Source organism: Leucopleurus acutus (genome assembly GCF_964270905.1).
Source record: "Leucopleurus acutus genome assembly, chromosome: 20".
Taxonomy (NCBI): Eukaryota; Metazoa; Chordata; class Mammalia; order Artiodactyla; family Delphinidae; genus Leucopleurus; species Leucopleurus acutus.
In genome coordinates, this window is record NC_139162.1 from 54,187,917 (window position 1) to 54,213,317 (window position 25,401).

The following is a 25,401-nucleotide window of genomic DNA, read 5'->3' on the forward strand; positions in this document are numbered from 1 at the left end:
TGGAGAGCCCACGTCCTCTCCCTGGTCCTGGGGTTCTGGAGAGCCCGCCCCTCTCCTGAGACCCCCTCCTTCCCTCCCAGCCCCTCTGTCCTCGCGTCTCCTCAGGCCGGTCCTTCTGCTCCCCCGGCCTCCCCTTCCTAGTCAGCCCTTCCCCTCACCCCGTGTAGGGAGAGGTGACCTGGGCCAGCCTTGTGACACCTAGTGTTCTTCCGTCTGAAATTCCACCCCGCTGGAAAATGTGTAATCGGCGGAAAAGTAATCAATAGTCAATCTAAGAAAGAAGTGAAAAACTTATTTTTGCCAATCTGAGGATGATAACCCCGGAGACAGCCCCTTAGAGAGCTGTGAGAACTGTGCTGAAGAGGGAAGGGGGAAGGCTGGCGTATAGCTGATGCTGGGAAGGGGTACAGGCAGTCAGGCACGCATCTTGGAAGAAGGTAACTGCTGTGCTTGAGGAACACATAGCTTAGTTAATGGTTTTAGTGCTTTGCTAACTATGGTAAGATGTAAGAACCCAGGTTCATAAAAATTTTTCCTGCAAACGCTTGACTATCTGAAGGCCGGTTCTGCCAGTTTTCCCAGTGCCTCAGCCTGCTCTCTGCCCGGAATTCCTGTCAGGGTGGCTGCAGGTCAGTGACCGCGGTGGCTAATGTCTTGAATCTTGTAGAACTGGATGATGGGCAACATTCTTTCACAATCTGTTCCCTTTCGGTCTTAATTTCATCCAACATTTGGGAGGCATTTTGTGACCAATTTGTCCCACAGTACTAGGAATGCTCATTCCCAGGTCCAGCGAGCAACCTTGTCTTCTAAGCGTTCACCAACCCATTGCTATCTGGGCCTTTCAGGAGTAGGGTCTTGTTTTTTTTCCTTTTTTTTGGCTGCGTGGCATGTGGGATCTTAGTTCCCCAACCAGGGATCGAACACACGCCCCCTGCATTGGGAGCTCGGGGTCTTAACCACTGGACCGCCAGGGAAGTCCCAGCAATGCTCCTTTTTAAATGGTAGCTTCCAATTAATTTGCAGGGCTTTAGGCCCTTGTTGGGTGTTGCTCAAGAGAAAAGCAGACCCGTTATCACTTTGAAGGGTGTTAGGCAGAGTGCACATCAGGGGATAATTTCCTTGAGGGCTTTAACCACTTGAGGCTTTTTCTCTGTCTGGGTGGGATAGGCCTCCACCCATCCTGAAAAAGTGTCCACAAACACAAGCAGATACCTGAAATTTCCTGTGGCTCGAGGCGTTTTGATGCTGCAGAAATGTGTCTCAGGGGGCTCCCAGGAGCTCTGGTTCTCAGCGCAGAAAGAATGCAGTGAGAGGCAAAGTGATAGATAGGGACATTGGTGAGGCTTCCGGGGCGGGTGAGAGGGTGCCGCCCTGGGAACTTAGCTACAGTTTTATATAATCAAGGGAAAACTCCTCCACGTCCAGAGGGGCAGTTTTCTTGTCCCTACGTGGTCAAGCCGGGACTGTCGTGGAGCAACGGAAATGAGCAAAAAGGTGGTAACATATACTAAAATATGGTAAGTCATCTCAGCTTTCAGCATAATGTCACCTTTTCCTTATATTTTGTTTTTAGTGTGTGCAGGAGTGTGTCCTAGGGGTCATCAACTTACTGAGCTCACTGGGCAGAATGTGGGTCTCAGGCCACCATTGTTTTATTGTTTGGGGGCGTGTGTCAGGCTTCTGTTGCATGGTTTTATTGCTAAGCAAGCCTGCTCTCTCTTTTTTTTTTTTTTTTTGCGGTACGCGGGCCTCTCACTGTTGTGGCCTCTCCCGTTGCGGAGCACAGGCTCCGGATGCACAGGCTCAGCGGCCATGGCTCACGGGCCCAGCCGCTCCGCGGCCTGTGGGATCCTCCCGGACCAGGGCACGAACCCGCGCCCCATGCATCGGCAGGCGGACTCCCAACCACTGTGCCACCAGGGAAGCCCTCTGTTGAGTCTTTTATCTCAGTTATAGATTTAATCTTGTTTCTTGTTAATATCATTTGGTGGTAAGGGTGGCTTCCTTGTCCCTCGAGAGACAGGGTGGCCCCTAATTTAGTAAGTCCCTTGCACTAAAGAGAGGGGACAGTCAGGCACAAACGGAAAGCAATGTAGAAATGACCGGCCGTTGCTGTTGCACAAAAGGGGTTCCTGGAAAGTGTGCCCCCGTCTCTTTCCCGACACTCCCATTACATATTTCTTACGCTTGTTAAGGCTTCTAATCCTTTTGGTTAAGACTGAAAGGGTTGCACCGGTGTCTATGAGAAATTCTATCATGGCCCACCACTTAATGACCACCCAGGGCTCGACACTAGTTATGTACATGGTATCTGTAGGCAGAGCCACTTTCAGCCTCGAGCCCCCTCAGTGTTCTGATTGTGAAACCATCAAAGGCCCCCGTCACTCTCTGGCGTCTGGGGCATTCCCTCCTCCAATGCCCTGTCTGTAAAGGGCGCGTGTCACAGTCGTTCCTCCAGTGTCCCTTTGGTCCACACAGGGCACACTGGTCCTGTCTGGGTACCCACGGGCCTTGTGGTCCACCACAGCCAGATTGGCCCAGAAAGGCCGGCCTTCCCTTCGGGGCTCTGAATGGACAAAGCCACCACCATCATTTGGGCCTTTTGTATATATTTCTCTGAGTGCGTTCAGCCTTTTCGGCCGTATCCCTATTATTGAAAACTGAATAAGCCAATTGGAGCAAATCACTCAGGAGTCTGAGGGCCAGCAGTCGCCTTTTGAATCTTGTGCCCGATGTCTGGGGCAGACGGGGCTGTGAAGTGTATAGCCAAAGGGCCTGTGCCTTGGGGGAGGACGGATCCACATTTATGTACTTTTAAAAATCTTCTATTAACTTTTCTTGAAATACGATCAGATTTCCATCTGACCCCTGTTGGACTTCTTTCACTTGTTCATAATTGACAGGTTTCACTGTACACTGTTTCATAACCTCTACTGAACAATCATATGGTCTCATCCGTCCCTATCAGTAGAATTTACCTGATAAGGCATCGTGCATCTGCCTCGGGGACAGCGTTGTTCCCCACCCGGTGTAGTGACTGGCCCTGTTGGGCTGTGGCTGGCTGCCAATGTTATAGGCTGTTTTTCCTCTGGGGTGCAGCACGGGGTAATCACGTGCAAATCCCCCCAAGTGAGATCAGAAGATCGCATTAACCGGGTAAACTCCTTCGTGAAAAGTTCAGGGTCCTCAGAAAAACTTCCCAGTTGATCTTCTGCCAGACTTAGATCAGACATTGAGCAAGGCACACGGACTTCTACGTTTCCTCGATTTCCGTCAGGAACTTCCTCTCAGAGGCAGAACGGTAGGGGCGGTTGGCTGGTGACGTACACCACTGCGGGTGCTCGCTGGTCCAAGACTGGGCCCCTTGGGGTACGGAGAAGGAGCTCCTGAATTTGGTGGGGGCCTCTCTCTCCTCACCCTCGGGTGCGCTTTCCCCTGGGATAAGGGGCTCCTGCCTGTGAGATAGCCCTTACTGGAGCAGCCGCTTCCATGGTTATAGCACCTGCCACCGGAGCAGCAGTTAGCTATCCAGAAGTTTCCTTCCTTTGTCAAAACCCACCGTGCAATTTCGTCAAGATTTGTACTTACTACTTCAGATGTATCCCTTCCAAAGTAGTCAGTCTCCCAGCCTGGTGTTAATGGCCAAGAAACTGTCCCAAAGGAATAGTACAGAAGGTGTCCCCAGTGGTGTTAACAGTGAGTGGGAACTGGTCTGACTGTAAATTGGAAATAAAGGGTCAGCACCTGTAAGGGGCGTAGGGAGGGGATGACCGACATCAGGGCACTCCTCTGTTGGGCACTTCTAGTAATTGGGGGAAAAGTACCTTGAGTCTTGGAAGTTGATTCCCTTCAGTTTCCCTGTGCATGACGTGCTTAAGAATACCTGTTAAGAGGCCTTTTATCTAGGACGGACACAGTCCTTTAAATGATGCTTTTTCTAGTATGTATAACCCCCTGATTATAGATTACGGGCATCTAATCTTCATTCAAAGATAGATTATGTGATCAGCTTCAGAAACAAGCTTAGAATATCTTAACTCAATTAAGCTTTAGAATAATATAGCAACAAAGAGCTATTAGAAAAGTGAGTTTTAAGACAGTAGATACTGGGCTTCCCTGGTGGTGCGGTGGTTGAGAGTCCGCCTGCCGATGCAGGGAACACAGGTTCGTGTCCCGGTCCGGGAAGATCCCACATGCTGTGGAGCGGCTGGGCCCGTGAGCCATGGCCGCTGAGCCTGCGCGTCCGGAGCCTCTGCTCCGCACCGGGAGAGGCCACAACACTGAGAGGCCCGTGTACCGAAAAGAAAAAAAAAAAAAAAAAAAAAAAATCTAACCCACAGTAGATACTGATCTCAGTTAGCAAAACTAAAATTTAGTATCTGTTAAAACATAATTTTTTCTTTTCTAAATAACCCTCAGTTTTACCAAATTAGCCAAATTAAGATTAATTTGTAAAATAAGTCTGGTTAATTAATAACATAGGCTTGTATTATAATTTGTCCAGTAAAGTGGTTGCCTTGATCACTAAAATTTATAGAAACTATACCCAAGTGAAAAACACTTTTTTTTTATTTTTTTTTATTTTTTTGCGGTACGCGGGCCTCTCACTGCTGTGGCCTCTCCCATTGCAGAGCACAGGCTGCGGACGCGCAGGCTCAGCGGCCATGGCTCACGGGCCCAGCTGCTCCGCGGCATGTGGGACCTTCCCGGACCAGGGCACGAACCCGTGTCCCCTGCATCGGCAGGCGGACTCTCAACCACTGCACCACCAGGGAAGCCCAAAACACGTTTTTAAACCATTCTTTTTTCCACTGTGAGGGCATCAGCCTTGTAGCCAAGAAAGGGTTTAAACCATTAAATAAAAAATGGGGTTTGCCAGGGATCCAGGAGGAGCCAAGTGGCTGTCTTGGATTTCCCACAGCCCTGACTGTTCAATTTGCAGCTGTTATTTACCTATTTAATTTCTCTCATTTAGGAGCAGACTGTGGCCATGCTACGAGTACATCAGGACGGCAAAAGTCTGACAATGAGGGGTTAGTTTTCTTGCTGACAGATTTTACAACAAAAATAGTATGAACTTAGTGACTTTCAGCAAACCCAGGTACAATAAAAATACTGTGCTTAATGTTGATGACTCTAAAGACATGTCTGTATTAATTAACAATCTTTAATAACAACAAACTTTAATACTAGATATTAATTTAATATTAAATATTTCTCAGGTCATGTGAATCTGAAATCCATTTAGCTTAGTTTCTCTTGTATTCAGAAATGTTTAATTTGTAAGCACTTACTTTTTTTTTAAGCCAATTAAATTGAGCTCATTTACAAATTAACCTTAGCAATACTATCTAAAGACAAGACCACGTATGACACACACATATCCAGACAGACAGAGATCTCATAGTTTCATTTTAAAACTTGTTCATAAGACAGGCATTGCAAAACAAAACTTATCAGTTTATAAATAACAGTTGGAATAGGTAAGTTTACAGACTTGAGTACAACAGGGACAGACCTAGAATGTACGTGTCCTTCCGGGTCCCTAAACATCCACAGCGTCTTTCTGTGGCAAGCCATGCTGACTGCCAGCATTCCTCTGGTTCCGTGTCTCTAAACATCCATATCATTGTTCCTCTGGTCTGTCCTAGATCTCGCATCAGAGTCCTAAAGCATTCGGGGTTGACCAGTCGCCTAAAAGGGGCACACATTGGGGAGTGTCCTCCCCAGTCCACCTGGCATCCACGGCCCCTCTAGGACCCGACCCCCCTCCTTCTTATCTTACCACTGCCCCTTTGTGGTCGCCAGCCGAAACCACTGAAATGTGTCTTGGGGGGCTCTGAGGAGCTCGTTCTTCAGGGAGAGGCAAAGTGATCTATTAGACTAGCACGCTTGTGAGGCTTGCGGGTGGGCGAGAGGGTGCCGCCCCCAGAACTTAGTGGGCTCCTGTTTTATAATCAAAGGAGAAGTGGGGAGGGGGAGAGGACCACCTCCTTCCTCATTCTTGAGTAGACGTCAAGCTTCCTCAACTCCGCCTGCACGTCGGGTGGGGGATTTTTCTTGTCCCTACATGGCCAAACTGGGACTGTCATGGAGCAACGGAAGTGAGGAAAAAAGGTGGTAACATATACTAAGATATGATAAACCATCTCAGTTTTCAGCATAATGTCACCTTTTCCTTATATACTTGTTTTTAGCGTGCGCAGAGGAGCGTGTCTAGGGGTCAACTTACTGAGCTCACTGGGCAGATGTGGGTCTCATGCCACCCTTGTTTTATTGTTCGGGGGCGTGTCTCAGGCTTCTGTTGCTTGGTTTTGTGGTTAAGCAAACCTGCTTTCTTGAGTGATCATTAACTTACAGGGGTCTCCCATGCTTTTTTCTTTACTTGCAGTCCCCTAGTGGGATTAACTATTCAGCCACCTACTTTGTCCCTTTACTCTGTCCCTATCAACTTGAGTGAAGTCTATTTGCCAGTCCTTGGTGGCTCGTGGAGTCCTCTGTGTTGGGTCCCCATCTGGGGAGATCTGACATCAGTGTTTGAGTTATTTTTAGCACAAATCATGCAATTTTCAGTGACTCCCTGGATGGCCCTTTGTAGGTCAGGCCCCATTATATACTTTTGAATCCCCTGTAAGGCGGCATCTCTCCCGTGGTGGTGCTGCAGCAGTGTCCACGAAAGCCTCAGAAATCAAGTCAGTTCCATGTGCACTACATTTCTAGCCAGGCGAGGTGTGATCAAGAGTGCATCCCCACTCTTCGGCCCTCTCCTTGTCTTTTTCTGAATATTCCGGCTGGTATTTTGACAAGTCAGTCTGCGGGAGAAGTGACCCTATGATGGCTTGGTAATCGCCTGCCTTTGCCATTTTCTTTGCAGCTTGGTCAGCTAACCAGTTGCCTTTTGTTATATGAGTCTCACCCTTCTGGTGGCCTGGGCGGTGCATTAGGGCCACTTGTGAGGGCTTGAGGACTGCTTCTAACAGGGACAAGATTTCAGAAGCATGTTTTATGTCTTTACTGTTTGAAGTGAGGAGCCCCCTTTCTTTCCAGATGGCGCCGTGAACATGCCCCACGGAGAATGCATAGCAAGAGTCAGTCCTTTCAAGGGTTACCACCACATACCCAGCACGTCAGCTACTGTGAACAGTCCGTACCTGCCTCAGCCAGGCGTTGTCTGTTCAGTCTGGTCTGCCAGAGTACACCAGCCCCACGACGTGCAGGCAGCTGTGCCCTGGGGATTGTGTAGCCGCCGTCGGGAGCAATGGTGGCTGGCTTTAGGGCTGAAGTGGCCTGAAATGTTACATTGGGATTGTCTAAGAGGATGGCCTGGTACTTTCCCATTCTCCCAGAAGTCGGCCAGTAGCCCCCCTTTTTGTTCCAGTAAAGAAAGGACAGGGTGAGAGACATACACAGTGGTGGGTTGCCCAGGGTAAACTGCTCAGCTTCCGGAAGTCTGTTGCAAGGAGCTGCTACAGCTCAAAGGCAGAGTGGCCATCCCTTAACCGTGTGTTCTAGTTGTCTTGAGAATTAGGCACCAGGTCGAAGGACATTCCCCAGAATTTGAATTAACACCCCAAGATTTGTCTCTCATGGCCATATAATCTTAAAGGTTTCTTTCAGTCTGGTTGTCCCAAAGCCGGAGCTGAGACTGACTATGTTTTTATTGTTTCAAAGGCTGTTTGGCACTCCTTAGTCCAAGTAGGGGCTCAAAATCATGCCCCTTTAAAGCCTTATAGAGGGGCTTTACTCTGAGCCTATAGTTCCGGATCCAGATCCGATAGAATCCTGCCATTCCCAGAAACGCCCTGTTATCTGCAATTCTTGGTGTTCCCAAGCCTGCAATTGCCCGTTTTCTATCAAGCAAAAGACCCCGCTGCCCTTGGGAAAGGATAAACCCAGCTACGTGACTTGTTGCTTACATACTTGAGGCTTTTTCTGGGAGACCTTACATCCACAGTTGGCCAAATAGCTCAGGGTTCTGATGGTATTTTGTAGACACTTATCATTCGTAGAGCTCGCTATGAGCAAATGGTCCATATTTTGGAGGAAGAGTCCTTCATCCAATATTAAGTCTCTAAGGTCCCCAGCCAACATTTCCCCAAACAAGGTAGGGGAATCCTTAAATCTTGAGGCAGGACCGTCCACCAATACTGTTGGACTACCTCTTTCTGGGTCCTGCCCTTCAAAAGCAAACAGCTGCTGTGATTCTTCTGCAATAGGAATGCAGAAAAAAAGCATCCTTCACGTCAAAAACAGAACCAGCTGTTTGCTCCTGGAATAGCTGTGAGCAGAGTGTATGGATTGCATACCACAGGGTGCAAATCCTGGATTTTTTCATTAGTAGCCCTCAAGTCTGGGACAAAGAGATGCTCTGTTGAGTTTGGCTGTTTGACTAGGAGGATAGGGGTTTTATATGGGGACCTGCAAGGTTTAACCTGATTAAACCAACGTTTTGAGAACTGGCTAAATCCCCTTTTGGGCCCCTTGGCTCAGAGGGTATTGTTTTCGATCAGGTGTCCCAGCGCATCCCCTTTTTTTTTGCCACGCTGTGCGGCTTGCGGGATCGGGATCTTAGTTCCCTGACCAGAAATCGAACCCGGGCTACCGCGATGAAAGCACCGAGTCCTAACCAGTGGACCACCAGGGAGTTCCCTCCAGAGTCCCTTTTTAACATGATTTGTATTGGCCATGCATTTTTGGCCTTCCCTGGGGTGCTATCGACCCACACTTGTGCCTTAGCTTTTCACAGACCTGGAGCGGGGGGAATGGGGGTGGAGTGGGTGAGAGCTCAGTCTCCTTTTCTGGGGTGTCCATGAGCACCATCTTTAGGCTTACAGTCTGCTCCTGTGGCACCCTGATGTCAAGCTGTTCTGGCGAAAAAGTTGCTTGAGTGCTTAATTTACAAAAGAGGGACTGATTAGACATACCAGCATATATAAGAAACTGCGTTTCAGGGTGAGGTCCCCTAATTAGCATTCTAGAGGTTATAGGAACGAAAGATTTTGTCCTTCTCCAGAAACTCCTGTGACTGGGAAGGATTGAGATGTTTTCTGTGCCACCGTGCTGTTTACCACAGAGTATGTTGCACCGGTATCTATCGGAAAGTCAATCAACTTGTCCCCCACTGTCAAAGTTACCCGGGGCTCCTGTGGGGAAATTGGAATTGAACACCTCAAGTCCAAGGGAGCCCCTGGGCCGCTTTATTCATCTTCAGAGCGTTGCGCTCTCTCTACTATAGGAGAGGCTCCCGTCTTTCGTTTTCCTTCTTCTTCCTTAGTTGAGCGCAGTCTTTCCCAGTGCCCTTCCTCCTACAGTAAGCACACTGTTCCCTCCCCAATGGGGCTCACCTCTCTCCAGGCTACTCGCCTTCTGGGAATCCAGTGCTGGCACCAGATGAGTGGCGTTAAATCTTGCAAAGAGCTCCTTTCGTTGTTCCCTGTTGGTGAACACTTTAAAAACAACATCTACCAGTTGAGAAGGGTTCACTCCAAATGCACCATCTAGCTTTGTAATTTTCTTCTTATATCTGGGGCGCTTTGCCCAATGAAGGTCATATTTACCATTCCCGTATTTTGGGGGGCCTCAGGGTCTGCATCAGTGTAGTGCCTATAAGCTCGATAAATTCTTTCTAGAAACTCTGATGGATCCTCATTGGGTTTTGGTGTATCTCTTGAATTTTGCTGAAGCTCTTTTGCCTAGCTACTCCCTTTCGAAGACCCGCTGAGATACACTTCCTATAATGCTCTAGGTGCGGCATATCTCCGTTATTAGGTTCTCAGTCAGGCTTAGCAGTAGGAACTGCCTGATTTGCTTCTGGAGTTCCACCTGGTCCGCTAGATGGAGCTAGTGCACTTCCTCGCTAGTCTTGTCAAAGAGCATCCTCCTTTCATCCCCAGTAAGCATCATATTCATAAAGTGTGAATGTCCGCCCACGAGGGATGGTGAGTGGCAAAGACAGAAGTGAAAAGTTCAGTCACGTGGAGGTATGTAGGTTATGGTTTTTCCAGTGAAATAAATCAAATTGAGAATGGATGGTGCGTCCATAGAAACCCAGCTGATTGGCCAGCTGCATTAAGGCCGCCTCCTCCGGGATATCAGTGCAAGGGAAGCTGCGTGCTCCCGAAGTGGCTGCTGGTCAAATGGGACGCCCTCCTGGGTCACAGATGGTGACACAAACTAGGCCCCTGTGCCCCAGAGGTTAACACAAACTTCTAACTGATCCCCATAAGTAGGGGAAACAGGAGGTGGTGAAAGGGGTGAGTATGCTGGTGGCATGAGGGCAGTCGGAACAACCACTGGTGCAGCCTGCTTGGCCAGTGTTTTGAAATAACATGTTCTCAGTCTCATTTTCTCCCTCTCCCTCTTGTAGAACAGATTTTCCCCTGGTTTTCCTTTCAGACCGCCGTACCATAAGGCAGCAGCTGTCTCACTTCTTTTCTCATGATGCAATAGCGTAAATGCTTCTGCATATGGCATCTCATCATTTTCACCTGCTCAATTCTAACCGCAAGATTGTATAAGTGAGCAGGGCACGTTGCTCTCCTGATCCTAACATATACCGGGGCCACACACTGTACAATAGAGTATCATCTCTTTTTAGTCACAGGCCCATAACTATACTTTGCCCATTCATTTAAGATACGCCCCAAAGGGCTTTCCTTAGGGGCAGATATATTTATGAGTTCAAGAGCAACAAAACACAAAAGGTACAAATCCCATCGTGAATGAATGCAAACAAAAGCAAACAAACTGGTTCACAGAGTTGCAACAAAAATTCCCCTCTGCAACAGGGCACCCCAGGCAAATGCAAAACAACTTGGCTGTTCCCTTACAGGAAAAGCCGAAATTGAGAGGGTGGTGTGTTCCCAGTTGTACACATCAGACACACCTACTGTCTGGAGCCCGTCGATTCCATCTGTACGGAGCTCCCACTGCCAAGTGCTGGGGCATCTGGTGCCGCTTCAGGGAATTTTAAAGGGAAGATCCTCAGGACAGGTGGTCCCAGCAGCTGCTAGGGCCTTACCCAAAAATTCCCCAACCGGGGCTGACCACAAGCAGCAAGGCTCCTGGCCGGCTTCGCCAAAATTGATAGAGTCCAAGGTCGTTCTGCTTGCTGCACGACAGGCCAGTAAACTGAGAGGCGAGTTGCTGGGGCAAGGCAGAGCGGCTTTTTACTCAGAGAAGAAGATGGCGGACCAGTGTCTCCACGAGCCATCTTCCCCCAGTCAGATTTCGGGCTCCTTTTATACAGAGGAGGGGTGCTGCGTGGTTGGTTGTTGCAGGCTTGGTGACTGCGCCGGCAAAGGGGGCGAGTGGGCAAATGGGAGCTGGACTGCGGCCCGAGGAGACTGGCCCACAGGGCCACTGCCACACTGACTGCACCGGCGACGCCCCGCACGCGCCCTGCCCCTAATGCAACAGTAGCCAAAGGCCTCTGCGTGGTGTCCCACCAGTCTGTTGTGGTCCAGGAAATGGTTCTCTCTCGTTGCTGCTTCCCATATGTAGAGTTACACTACTAAAATCATTGGTCTTATAAGACTATAGATTTGGTCACTTGTTTCAAGTCGCCTAGTCATCATTTTTACCGGAGGCTCAGTCACACACGTGGTAATGCAAGGAACAGTCCTGTAAAACAGGCAGAACACAAGTAGTACAGTAACGTTAATACGGTCCTAAGTAAGTACTTAAAAGAGCTTCTGTTAGGTGCGGCCCAGTACCTCCCCAGGTCTGTGGAACAGTCTGTTCTGCACCAATGTTATCTTTAAGGTAAATGATATTGTTATGGTACATAAAGTTCACTGAAGATGTCTAGATACACAGGGTGAGTGCTGAGTCATTACTGATGAAGGAGAAGGAATTTAATTTAAATTCAAATTTGTCCTGTCTTGCCTTAAACTGTGAGTTTTTATTTCATCACTGTTTTCCCAGGAAGCAGGCATCTTACTCCATCCCACATCCTCTGACTGTGTGAGCAGGGGGGATCAGAAGACACAGAGAGGGACTGAGAGAGCAATAGAAAACTGAGGGGAAAAGAAGAGTGGGAAGGCCAGAGGGCAGTGTAGAGGATGGGTGAGTGTCTTGCAAAGAGATGGTAAGAATGAAAGAGAAAAAGCAGTGCAAGTAGCAGATGAGAAAAATAGAGTGTATAGAAAATTGGGATCTCCAGGGAGATGAAGGTGAAGGGATTAAGGCAAAATACGAGAGGAGCCCTTGATCAGTGGTAACAGCATCGTCAACCGTGGTGAGGCATTTCCCATGGAGAGTCGGGGGAGGGGATAAAAGAGCTGAACCCATGTCCTACAGAGCAACTTGATGCTGGGAGAGGAAAAGAGGAGGAGAAACGAGGAGAGCAGAGGAAGAGAGAGAGCAGGAAGGAAGCACAGCCACCAGGGGGCGCCGGAGAGTGGGCAGGGAGAATAACAGGGACAGAGAGAGAGAAGAGATGGGGGAAGAAAAGGCAGAAATACATAGAGATGTAGGGTCATCAGAAAGGTCGGGGAGAAAGAGCATCAATAGGGGCACAAGTTGCAGAGTGGGGCAGGACAGGAGTGAGAAAATAGGAGGGGAGAAACAGCAGGAGGCTCGAGGGGAACAAAAAGACAGACATAGAAAGCAATAGGGAGACCGATAAGCAGAATGAAATGGAAATGCAGAGTAGTGCAGGTGGAGACCCGGAGATGATCACACTGTAATAGAGCCCAGCAGTGCGCAGCCCTTAGCACAGGGCCCTTGGCGCACGCTGTTCCCCCCACCCCCGTTACCAGGCAGCGGTTACCAGGAGACCACTGAAGGGATGGTTGCAGTGGCCTTGGAGCTCCCGTTCAGCCATTGGTCGGCGCCACAGTGAGCCCTTCCCTCAAGCGACCAGCTGTCAGTGAGTGACATGTAATGGACCCATTCAGCCAAATGTCCGCGGAGTGGCAGTCGTCAGGCAGAGGGTGAAGTAAGAGAGGGATCCAGGCCTTCTCCCCTCCCCTTCTCCTTGGGCCAGCAGGTGAGCTGGGAGGCCGAGGGAACGGGGTGTCTCTTGCGGGGATCCATTAGGCTGCCCTAATGGCCGCGGCAGTCTGCACGGGGACCTGGCCCTGAGGGAGCTGCCAACTGAGATCTGCTTCTTCAAGCCAGGCCTGGGCACTGGTGGGAGGACCCAAACCTGGTTCTGGACGAGTGCTCCAGGGCAGGGTAACTGGCCCCCCTGCAGGGACCCCTTTCTGTTAGCCAGGCCTGGACCTCAGAGGGTGAAAGTTGTGTCTTGGCACCTTCCCCTTTCTTGTCAGGACAGAGAGTAACATTTGTTTGGTGGAGGTTTACAGGAACATCTTTACCTGACTACGACTTGACCTCAAGTACAAAGGATCTGCCACAAAGAGGTCTGTAACCACACCCCTCCCTCACCGTTCCTATGAGAGGGCTTTGCTGGAAGCTTTCAGGGAGTTTGGGGTTTTAAGGCATGAGCCACCCATCTCCTTGCATGGCCCTGCAGCAAGCCTTTCTGTTCCAAACTCCAACATTTTGGTATCGTTTGGCCTCACTGTGTGTCTAGCACACGGACTTGCATTTTGGTTACAGTACTAAGTGGAGTAAATCAGACACAGGTAGACACATATGATATCACTTACACGTGGAATCTAAAAAAATGGTACAAATGAATTTACTGACAAAGCAGAACTAGACTCACAGACATTGAAAACAAACTTATGGTTCCCAAAGGTGGAAGGAGGAGGAGAGATAAATAGGAGTTTGGGATTTACAAATACACAGTACTACATATAGAATAATTAAACAACAAGGATCTACTGTATAGCACAGGGAACTATATTCAGTATCTTATAATAACCTATAATGGAAAATTATCTGAAGAAGAAAATATAGGGACTTCCCTGGTGGTGCAGTGGTTAAGAATCTGCCTGCCAATGCAGGGGACACGGATTCGAGCCCTGGTCTGGGAAGATCCCACATGCTCCGGAGCAGCTAGGCCTGTGCGCCCCAACTACTGAGCCTGCGCTCTAGAGCCCCCGTGCTCCGCAACAAGAGAAGCCACCGCAATGAGAAGCCCACGCACTGCAACGAAGACCCCCAATGCAGCCATAAATAAATAAATAAACAAATGAATAAAATATATATTCAATATATATATACTTCAGTTAAAAAAGGGATAAGCTACACTATTTGATCTTCAAAGATCTGTCATGCACTGAACAAAAAAAAAGTGTAGGAACTTACTTGTTGGTCTGTATGTGGGAGTTACTGTCCTGAGCCCCTCCTGGGACAGTGGGCAGCAGAGGACCGTCTGTTCCCCATGCTGAGGGCTTCCCTGTGTGTGTGGTGGTGACTCAGGAAGGGGGTGTGTTGATTCTAAGCATTAAACAGCTTGTTTTCCACTTTCAGGATCGACCTCTAAAGACTCTTGTCTGAGGAAGAAGCCCAGAAGAGGAGAGAGAGGAAAGAAAAGGAGTCTGGAATGGCTCTTTCTCAGGTAAAGTCATATTCTCAGTTGATTTTTCTGTCTTTCCAGAAATGCCCTTCTTTGGACTCGCTGATCTTGTCTGACTCTGAAGTATCCTGCCTGACACCAGTACAGTCACAGTCACCCGGGTCCTTCCCTCAGGGCCTGTCACCTCCACTTAGATCCCGTCTCCCCATGACCTGGGACTTGTGAAGAGGCTCCACTGGGCCTAGTCCTGGGCAGGGCTTCACACCCATGGACTGGAGATGGGGTGTCGGTGCTACTGGGCAGCAGGGATTGTTGAGGGGCCCCATCTGGATGCACTGTCTGCCCTCTGAAAACCAGGATAAAGAAGCTGCACATGCAAGTCAGGTATTAATATGCACTTACGCCTGGTAAATTGTAGGAAACAGACTAATTACAGCAAATACCTTCTGACTTCTCATGCTGCATTAGAAGCGAAATGGGTGTGTCACTGATTTAAAAATCGGATTGGGAATGGAATGGAAAGGTCAGAGATACATCTGTGATAGAGGGTGTTTCATTCTATCATTGATTTTAAACTTTGAAGTCAACCTAAATCTCTGACACGTGGAGATTCTTAACCCATTTTCATCATCTGCGGTCCTTGGAGGTTACTTTTCACTGTTGGTTGCCTCCTCTGACACATAGAAGTTTCTCATTCTGATGCAGGTAAGGTTCCAGCTTTACACTTTTGCTGGTAGATACCGGGTTTCCCAGCACCGTTTGTTACTGAGACTGTCCTTTTTCTATTGCGTGGTCTTGGTACCCTTGAAAATGCATTTTACGTATATGCAAAATTAATTCTGAGCGTTCTGTTCTGTTACGTTACATATCTGTGTTTATGCCAGTACCACACCATATTGATTATTTCGTGATATGTTTTGCGCATGGACTTTTGGTATCCTGAAACTTTTCTAGAGGTTTTTTAAAATTTTATTTATTTTTGGTTGCACTGAGTCTTCATTGCTGCACGCAGGCTTTCTCTAGTTGCGGCGAGCAGGGGCTACTCTGTTGCAGTGCACGGGCTTCTCATTGTGGTGGCTTCTCTTGTTGCAGAGCATAGGCACTAGGGCGCGCAGGCTTCAGTAGTTGTGGCACACGGGCTTACTTGCTCTGCGGCATGTGGGATCTTCCCAGACCAGGGCTTGAACCCATGTCCCCTGCATTGGCAGGCGGATCCTCAACCACTGTGCCACCAGGGAAGCCCTAGAGTTGTTTTTTGATGTAGCAGTTTCCTTGTGGAATCTTTACTGTTTTTACATATAAAAGTTATTATCTACGAAAAAAGATAATTTTACTTTTTTCAACTTGGGTAACTTTCTTTTTCTTGTCTAATTTCTCTGGCTTTCTGTACTTTGCTGGACAGTAGTGCAGAGAGTGTGTATCCTTGCCTTCTTCCTGATCTGAGAAGGTAAGCTTTCTAACGGAGTGTTTATATCTCTCTTTTTTTCTTTTTGGCCTTGTGGTGGGATCTTAGTTCCCTGACCAGCGACTGAACCTGGGCCACGGCAGTGAAAGTGCCGAGTCCTACCCACTGGACCGCCAGGGAATTCCCAGAGTTTTTATATCTTGAAACATAGTTGAAAATTGAGACGATCACGTGTTTTTTCCTTTATTCTGTTAATGTGGTGTATCACATTAATCGATTTTTTTTATAGTAATGAAGTCCACTTGGTCATGATGTAAAGTGATTTTAATGTGTTGTTGAATTTGGTTTGGTACTATTTTGTTGAGGATTTTTGCTTCAGTATTCATCAGGGATATTGGTTGTACTTTGCTTCGTGTGTCTTTCTCTGGGCTTGGTATCGAATCATGCGGGCTCCATAGAATGAGTTTGCCAGCGTTCCCTCTACAGCTCTTCGGAAGTTTTTTTTTAAAATTCAGGATTAGAGGTAATTCTTCTGTAAAGGTTTGGTAGAATTATGCAGAAGTGATCTGGCTTTGGCTTTTTCCTTGTTTGAGATTTCTGATTACTGCTTGAACCTCTCTAGTTATAATTCTTTTCAATTTTTTTATTAAAGATAAGAGCTTAGTAGGTTGTATTGTTAGATGTATATCTTCTTGGTGAACTGATCCTTTTAACAGTATATATTGTCCATCTCTTGTATCAGCTTTTGTCTTTATATGGTCTGACACTGTGTAGTCACCTTGGGTCTCTTTAGGATGGAATGTCTTTTTCCACCCTGTCACTCTTGGCCTTTCCATGGCTGTAGATTTGTGATTGTTAATAGTTCCAGCTCTCTGACACACTCTCTGTGGGCATACTGTACAGTGGTGAAAGGCAGGAGCCCTGGCCAGCAGCCTTCACTGCAACTTCAGAAGGAATGCATCCAGTGTTTTCTTCTGATTATGATGTTTGTTTGGTGAAATATTCTTGCTTCATAACAGTATCTTTTTTTCTATATTCCTTTTTGTCATGATTTTTAATTCTCCAGGAAGTTTTTAACTATTATTGTGATAAGTCTTTTTCTTAATGTGTTAAATTAAATTTAAACTAAATTAAGTGCAGGTAATTCTTGTTGTTCAAAAATGCTGAAATCAATGTGGATGAAAATGGTAATGGAAAATGTTATCCAAAAATATGTCGGTAGACAACTCCTATCTTTTATTTTTTTCTTTGGCCAAGCCAATCGTCTTGTGGGATCTTAGTTCCCTGACCAGGGATTGAACCTGGGGCTGCAGCAGTGAAATCACCTCCCTGGGCCCACAAGTTCCTATAAAGCCCCAATGTAGAAGGGGACAGTGGCCTTAGGTGGGGAGACCTCATCTAACCCCAGCTTGAAAAAGTGAGTCTGAATCTAGTTCAGATGCTCTAAGCCCTCCAGAAAGAGCAGTTTAATAAAAGGCTTTGGGTTAAGCTTTCAGAAGATAATGTAGAGAGAGAGCTGGATATTCCATTTAATCAGTAAACATTAATTAAAAATCAGGAACAACTGAAAACTGTTAAAACAAAAAGCTTACTTTTTTGGAAGCTTATCATTGTTTTCAGCCTGTCCTCCCAATTTGCTGAGGCCCAAGGCATCTTGAGATGAGTTTTCTATCTATCTATCTCTGACATACCAGCTAGGAGGAAGCAGAGTGGTCGAAATATTGAGAGAAAATCAACACGGCCAAGTTAGGTGTTTCTGTAACGGGTGGAGGAGTATCTGCAGGGAGAGTGAAGCAAAGTGTAAAGGCAAACTTTCCGACCAGACAACAAACAAACACACAAAAATGCTCCAGAGGCAGTAAGGCCTGGACATCCAGGGGAGGCTGAGTTACTCAAGGCAGACGATCGTTGCCCGCCCTGTTCTCTGGGTCGTGTGAGGACCCACTGAGAACCACACAGAAGGTGCACACGGAGCCAATTCACCATATTTGTCTTCGATTATGTCTGGTTCCAACACTGACACATGTAATGTTACTCACCTCACAAACATATCGTTGCAATTTCGTGTTCACTTCCTCAGATACGATGAGGTCTTCTCTGGCCGTGCACACACCTTCCTCCCGCTCTGTCACGTGAGTACCGAAGGCGGCCGGGCGTCCAGCTCCTTCATCTGGCTCTGCTCTCGGCTGCTCGTCTGAGATTTCCCGGAGCTCGGGCACTTCGGCCGGGTCTTCCTCGTGAGAACCATCAGAAGACCTCTAACGGAAAGAATCCTTAAACGGCCTTGTTTGCTGAGGGACGAAATAAAGCACTTCCGGGAAATCGCTAAGATCAAAACTGCTTTCTGCACGCTGTGGGCTCACACGACTGTCACGGCCGCTGAGGTCTAAGCGGTGTGTTGGCAACAGACCTGCACAGACTGGACAGGTGAGATGAGAACCAGAGAGGGAGACAAGGACTTGCCTTTTCATTCATGCTCGGGGTTTATGTCAAGCACCCCCATCTGTCCTGTCAATGTCTCCTTCTGGTTTTTCTGCTCTTCTAAGAATCATTAGCTAAGGGCCTTTCCTGGCTCTCCAGTGGATAACACTTGGCGCTCCCAATGCAGGGGGTCTGGGAACTAGATTCCACACGCTGCAGTGTGGCCAAACAAGTTAGAGAAACTCCCCCTCAAATGGACTAAAATTACATTAACTCTCACCATAAATTTCAAGCAAGGTATGAGCACCCTGAACTGGTCAACCCCAGTCCGCTTAGTGGGAAGATGTCGAAAGTGTGTTTAAAAGCAGGCAGAGTGGATAATCTTTTGAGTTTAAAGACAGTAACCCAGAGCCCAATCATGACCGGAAGCAAATGTTAACCCAGTAAGAACCCCACTAACCCTGGTGGTGCTCCTTTCCGCTTTCAGTTCAGTGATTTCTTTTTCTGTTTCAAGGAGCTGCTCTCTGCATACGTTTAGTTCTTAACTGCTGCAAAATCCTGGAACAGTTAAATAAATAGAAACAGAAAACAGACCCTCAAGACTGTCCAGTCCTCACACAAAGGCACCTCGCACCGTCGTGGGAAGACCCTCCAGAGAAAGAGGGGGTCCACCCAAGACGCCCCCAGACCACCATAACTCAGATCAGCCTGCACCCCGCCACCCCTGACCCCGGCATGCGAGAAGGGAACGCACCTTCTCAAGATCCAGGGAAGTCCAAGATACCTTCCTGAACGTAAATCCTAACGCTACAGTGGAGATATATATATATATATATATATATATTTTAAATATTTATTTGGCTGCGCCAGGTCTCAGTTGCAGCACGGGGGATCTTCGCTGCGGCATGGACATGACCAGTGGCACTCTCTTTGTAAAGGGGCCTTCAGGGACGCTGTGCTAGCGCACCTTCTCTGCCCGAGCCGCCATTTATGATGAAGCTGAAGCCTCTTGTTAGATTCTGAAAGAAGCTTGTCAACAATGTCTGATTTTATTACATTTTCCATTCATTTTTTCTCTCTGCCTTGCCTAAAATAGGAAAAACGAAAAGTTCTAAACTTCAAGAACAAGTATGAAAAAAATAATAAAATAAAAAGAACAAGTATGGCCATTATTTTAAAAGCACCAAGGAGCGATGACGTTGAGTGGCCTGTGCCCTGGCTCCCTAGGCTGTCAGCTTTCACGTGAACCCAGAAAGGACTCAGCATTCCGAACCACACACAACTGCCAGACTCTGAATGCATCTGAAGTGCAAACATTCAGCGTCCAAGTCCAGGGGTGCTGTACACACTACAGCAGTGGACTGGCGTAGACTCTGGCTAAACATCTGTAGACTATGAACCCAGCTCAATTCACCTCTTTACAGATTCCTAAACGATTCAGAGATTTAAGTATCTGATTATGTTGCACTTCTTGTAACTGCTTTTTTGCCTAAAATAGGAAAAACAAAAACTTACAGACTTCAAGAACAACTATGGTCAGTGTTTTAAAAGCACCAAGGAGTGACGACGGGCGTGGCCTGTGCCCTGGCTCCGTAGGCTGTCGCCTCCCACTGCTCTCTCCTAGTGGACTCCTGCACCATCACCAGAGCTGACTCACAGGTACAGAGAAGGGCAGGGACATTGTTCGTTAGAAAGTCCCTCCCCACTGCTTCTGTTCAACAAAGGACCCAGGGAGCCTCAGGAGTGTCACCAGCCATTAACTGTCAGATGGACTCAGCAAGCAGATTTACATGCAGAAACAAGCGTATTTTAAAGGGCATCAGCTTATATACACATTGGTGGAGGAATTTCCCAGTGTGTAAACCGAAGATTGAGTCTGGATTAAGCCGCTTGTGGGCTCTTCGTCGTGGCATGCATGTGGGATCTAGTTCCCTGACCAGGGATCAAACCCGGCCCCCTGCACTGCAAACGCAGAGTCCGACCCACTGGACCACCAGTGAAGTCCCTGGCTCTGCTCTCGACTGCTCGTCTAAGATTTCCTGGAGCTCGATCACTTTAGCCAGGTCTTCCTCATGGCTTAGGGAACAACCAGAAAGAACCCTTAAACAGCCTTGTTTGGTGAGGGACGAAATAAAGCACCTCCGGGAAATCGCCAAGGTCAAAACTGCCTTCTGCACGCAGTGGCCTTACACACTCTCATGGCCGCTCAGGAGAGAGTCCAAGGGGTCAGAAATCACTGCCTCAGCCACAAGAATGGGACCACCAGAAATCATTCCCTCCCAAAGCGGGGGCAAAACGGGGAAAGGAGGTAAGGCTGGGAGGCAAAGTGGGAGACATTAAATCCCTGTGGAACGTGAACTACAAGGTACTCATACTTTAAAGTGGTTTCTAAGTGGTGTATTGCTCTTATAATTTTCTAACCAGTAAAAAATGTACATTGAAAGTTGTTACGGTCAACATTGTTACGCATAAGTGTCCTCCAGATAAGAACCATTTCCTTAGCAGAAATAAAAGGGCTCCTGTCAGAATATGAGCACTTTTGAGGATCTGTATACACAGGGCAAAATTGGTTCTCCAAGAGCTAGTTACCGAATTACTCAGCAGTAGCTAGCGCTAAGAGCTAACCAGCAGAAGACAGGCCTTCTTCTCTGAGAGAACAGCATATTTACAAAGAAGCTACAACATCCTGGGTGAGGAACCCAGCATGGCTGGGGTGGGACACAGAGAGGCCGCTGGGGTCAACCCCTCCTTGAGTCAACCTGATGGAAGAGGGTCCAGATTTCACCAGTGGGCCTCAAACTCGGCCTCCAAGACACAGGAAAGGTGCCTCCTACAGGGCCTGGAGACTAGGAGGGTGAGGCAAAGCTGTCTCCTCAGTTTCTGACCGCCTGACCAGGTACAAAACTGTACCAACCTCAGGAGGACCAATAGATGTGAGGAAAAGATAGTCTGGGCCCGTGTTGAATTCAAAGGCCCAAAGTCCACCCAAAAGGAGGTGTGCCAGGCGAGGATGTGTGAGCGCGAACAGTAGAGTGGGGAGGGCAGAGGGTCATGGAAACGCAAGGAAAGCTGCCACGCCTAGTCCTCCCGTGCTGACACACCCAGCATCGGCCACTGCTTCTGCAGCAGTTCTATCCACGCGCTGAACTTTCTCAAACGGAACTCACGGAGTCTTTCTGTTTCTCTCTGCACAAAGAGATCTTGGGCCACGTAACCCTTCCTACATAGTGAGTAGAACAGTGCGTGACACAGAACAGGCGCTCGGTAAATACCTGAAGATGTTAGGGTACATACATTATACACATAAGCAGTATGTACACTTAAAGTATTATATACATTGCTCTGGGCTTCAAAATTTTTGCCCAAAGAGCTCGGCCCATGTACGCGAGCGACTCCTCCGCCAGTGGTTTCCACCAATCCCTCTTGCCCCGCCCCCACCCATCCTCCACGCAGCGCCCGCAGGACCTGCTGCCGCGTCCGACCAGATGGTGTCAATCCTTCCCCACTGAGGCCACAACGCCCTGGGCTTGCAGCCATACTTACAAGACAAAACAAACCCCGCCGCTCTCACCTCCCTACACTCTTCGCTGTGCTCCAGGGGCCGGGGGCGCTCGCCCCGCTTCCGTGACTTGAGCCGAGGCCAAGTTCTTCCTCGCCATGGCCTTGGCCCTGCGGTCGCGGCGCCGGAAATGCGACCACAGGTGGCCCCTTCACCACCCACCCTCGGGGACGGGTGCAGCACCTCGCGCGTGGCGGTGGCTGCTGCTTCACTGCCGGGCGCCTCACCACCTCCCGTCACCCCGACCGCCGCCATCACCGCCATCCCCAGAGGAAATGGCGCCATGGCTCTGCCTCCGCCACTGTCTCCCAGGAGCCCGGAACCGACCCAGTCACAAGGGGCTCCATGGAAACGGAAGGGCTCGGCTCAGGCCGCCATCAACGGGGCAGAGAAGGGGTGCGGTGGGACGACGACTTCCAAGACGACGACAGGATGAGTGTGTGGGGAAGAGCGCGCAAACGCTGCTTGGAAAGGATACTGTTTGAAAGTAGCACCGAAGAGGGACTTCCCTGCTGGTCCCGTGGTAAACATCCGCCTGACGATGCAGGGGGCGCAGGTTGGATACCTGGTCCGGGAGCTAAGATCCCACATGCTGTGGGGAAACTAATCCCGCGCGCCACAACTACTGCACTCGCACGCCGCAACTAGAGAAGAGAAAACCCGCATGCGGCAGCTAGAGAGAAGCCCGCACACCTCAACGAAAAAGCCCGCATGCCTCAAGATCCCACGTGCCACAACTAAGACCCGACTCAGCCATACAGATAAAACAAGTTAATTTTTAAAAAACCGAACAAAATTTTTAACAAATTAACACGAAGCTACTGAAGAGTATTAACTGTTTCAGAAAACAGATGCACTAGAACTAAGAGGGGTTTTGCCACCACCTCCTACTAAAAACGACACCAGTGAGGCTATTGGAAGGGCCCCACCTAAACTCAAAGGCATCCCTAGAATCTCCCCTGGGTGAGCTGTCACTGAGCTAATTCTACCTCACTGATTCTGAGGTCAATTCTGCCTAACTGACTCACTCAAGCTCAGGAAGTGCTGGCTCCAACCTTGTTAAGGGCACTGAAATGAACCCACAGTGGAGGGTTGGACCCTGCTGTGAACTCAGCCGTTCTTGAGACAGGCTGGGGGTTCCTCACACCAGAGCCTCTCAACCCCGGCTGTGCCGTGGGTGCCGCGTAGATGTTCAGGAGCATCCCCGCCCTGAGTGCGACAGCCACGACCCCTCAGACCCCGCCAGGTGTCACCCCTTCCTGTGTCCCCACATCATCCCCCACCCCCCTCACCCCTCCTTGCTCTCTGATCCCCCGGCACAGGCTACACTGCTCCTGGCTCCACCCAAACCTCTGCTGTGACAACCAACACTCCTGACGCAGGCAGACTAAGTTGTGATTTTAGGACCTTAGTCCTTCGGGTGTTTGGAGTCCTGTATCCACCCATCTCAGGAATCAGCAGACTCTGGGAGACACAGAGGCACAGTTTGGGGTCCCGCCCACAATTCAACCTGAACACACTCTCTTTTCTCGGCTTTATACACTGGAGTTCTCTGAGATGTCTTTCTCAAATCTCAACTGTTGCTTTCAAAAAGACTAAAATCACTGCACTCAACTTCAAGAATAAAATCATTTTCACCTTTAAAATGAAATTGGAGGGATGACTAAAAGCAGTCATTTTTTTAAGCACTTAAAGAGAAAACCCACATGGGATCAGTTCACAGAATAAAGGTCACGTAACCCCTCCCACCTCCTCAGCCACCGCCCGTCATCACGAAGCCTGCCCTGGGCTGGCACAGGGCAAGGGGACGAGGGGAGACCAGTGCGGGCCTGGGAAAAAGGCACAGCGGCCACGAGAGGAGCCGCAGCGCAGGTCCTCTGTCTCTGGGCAGAGTGGGCCACTTGCTCCATCCTCTTTCCAAGTTCAAGTGGCCGAGCATGGGCAACCTGGGGATTCTGATTAGACACGGAATAGTGGGGACTGAGCAGGGACCAGTGGTCCCTGCTTTCTCCCATATTAAATAAAAATGATCGACATATCTACAATGACTATTACGTATTGCTTCAGATGGAGGGAACACCAGTTTTTCCCCCACTTCCAGTTCTATACGTGAGCAGCCTGTAGGTCAGCCCACCAAGAACTAGAAAAGCTAAATATGTTTTTAAAGGACGTCTGAAGGCATCAAAGAGGTACTGAGGCATCCGCAACCGAAGGGTCCAAGATTCCAGACAAAAGGGAAAGCCAGTGAGGGAGCGGGAGACTGAGAGGGCCACTCCTTCACTCGGGGCATCTGACTCTGGGAAGACAATGCAGTAAAAAGTCAAGCAGAGAGCCCTGGCTAACAGAGATCTGGACAGTTCCATGGGGCTGGGAAGACAAAACTTCGAGTGCAGGCCTGACAAGTCAGCCAGGACTTTAGGGACCAAGCTCCCCAAGAAAAGGAAGGCACAGAAAATGAGCCCAACACTCTGCACAAACGGGCTGGGCAGCTGAGCTGCAGTAAAACCTCATGGTGCTCAGGACCTGCCAAGGAGGAGGGGCCCTGGGAAACTTCCAGACGGAGACCCTGCAGGGCTCCACCCTGGGGTGGGGGGAAGGTGGGTGAAGGCAGCTGAGACTGAGGCTTACAAGGACTCCCAGCCTCCAGTCACTCACTCCCTGACCAAACTGAGAGCCTGTCCGTACTCTGGGTCTGCGTCTACGGTTTTGCATATATAATACCCAGCACTCAACTAAAATAACAAAAACGATGTCACAACAAATAGGACCAAGAGATAAAAAGAACAGAAATAGAAACAGATGCAGAGGGGATCCATATACTCCACTTATCAGATGCAAACTTCACTTGTTCAAAAATATATACCAGACATTTATACATATGAATACGTGACTTCCATGTGCAGATTCATTTCTCCTGGTTTACAGAGGGTGACAAAGGGCGTTGTTGAAACTTAGGATCTATAGCGTATTCGTGAGAAGCACGGGTGATAACCTCGACTTGTGCCTGCCATCTGAAGTGTGTTGAGAGGGTTGTCAGTCCTGTGAGATCTATAGGACCTCATGCAATCTCAGTGCAGACACTCTTAGCTGAGTTGAACTGTGGGACACCCAGCTGGTGTCCCAGCAATTACTTGTCAGAATACTCCCCACACATTGGTGACCAAAAGTGTCAAAAGCGTTCTACAGGGGCAGAGGAGAAGATGGAGGAAGAGTAAGATGCAGAGATCACCTTCCTCTCCACAGATACACCAAAAATACATCTACACGTGGAGCAACTCCTACAGAACACCTACTGAAGGCTGGCAGAAGACCTCAGACCTCCCAAAAGGCAAGAAACTCCCCACGTACCGGGGTAGGGCAAAAAAAAAAAAGAAAAAACAGACAAAAGAATAGGGAGGGGACCTGCACCAGTGGGAGAGAGCTGTGAAGGAGGAAAGGTTTCCACACACTAGGAAGCCCCTTCATGGGCGGAGACTGCGGGTGGCGGAGGGGGGAGCTTCGGTGCCACGGAGGAGAGCGCAGCAATGGGTGCGGGGGGCAAAGCGGAGAGATTCCCGCACAGAGGATCGGTGCCGACCGGCA

General features: G+C 48.8%; 1 protein-coding gene and 1 long non-coding RNA gene across 2 annotated transcripts in view; one reads left to right on the forward strand and one right to left on the reverse strand.

Moving 5' to 3' along the window:
- Window positions 1-14,325: 14,325 nt before the first annotated feature.
- On the reverse strand, window positions 14,326-18,054 carry LOC309977456. Its single transcript, XR_014327056.1, has 3 exons — window positions 17,875-18,054; window positions 17,432-17,521; window positions 14,326-14,411 (listed from the first exon to the last, which is right to left on the reverse strand). It is a non-coding gene; the product is annotated as an uncharacterized lncRNA (long non-coding RNA).
- LOC309977420 (uncharacterized protein) overlaps window positions 14,358-25,401 on the forward strand; it is a 281,570-nt gene continuing 270,526 nt past the window's right edge. The window contains exon 1 of the mRNA XM_082863522.1: window positions 14,358-14,476. Coding sequence (XP_082719648.1) covers window positions 14,462-14,476 — 15 coding nt within the window. The 5' untranslated portion in view covers window positions 14,358-14,461. The remainder of the gene's footprint in view (window positions 14,477-25,401) is intronic.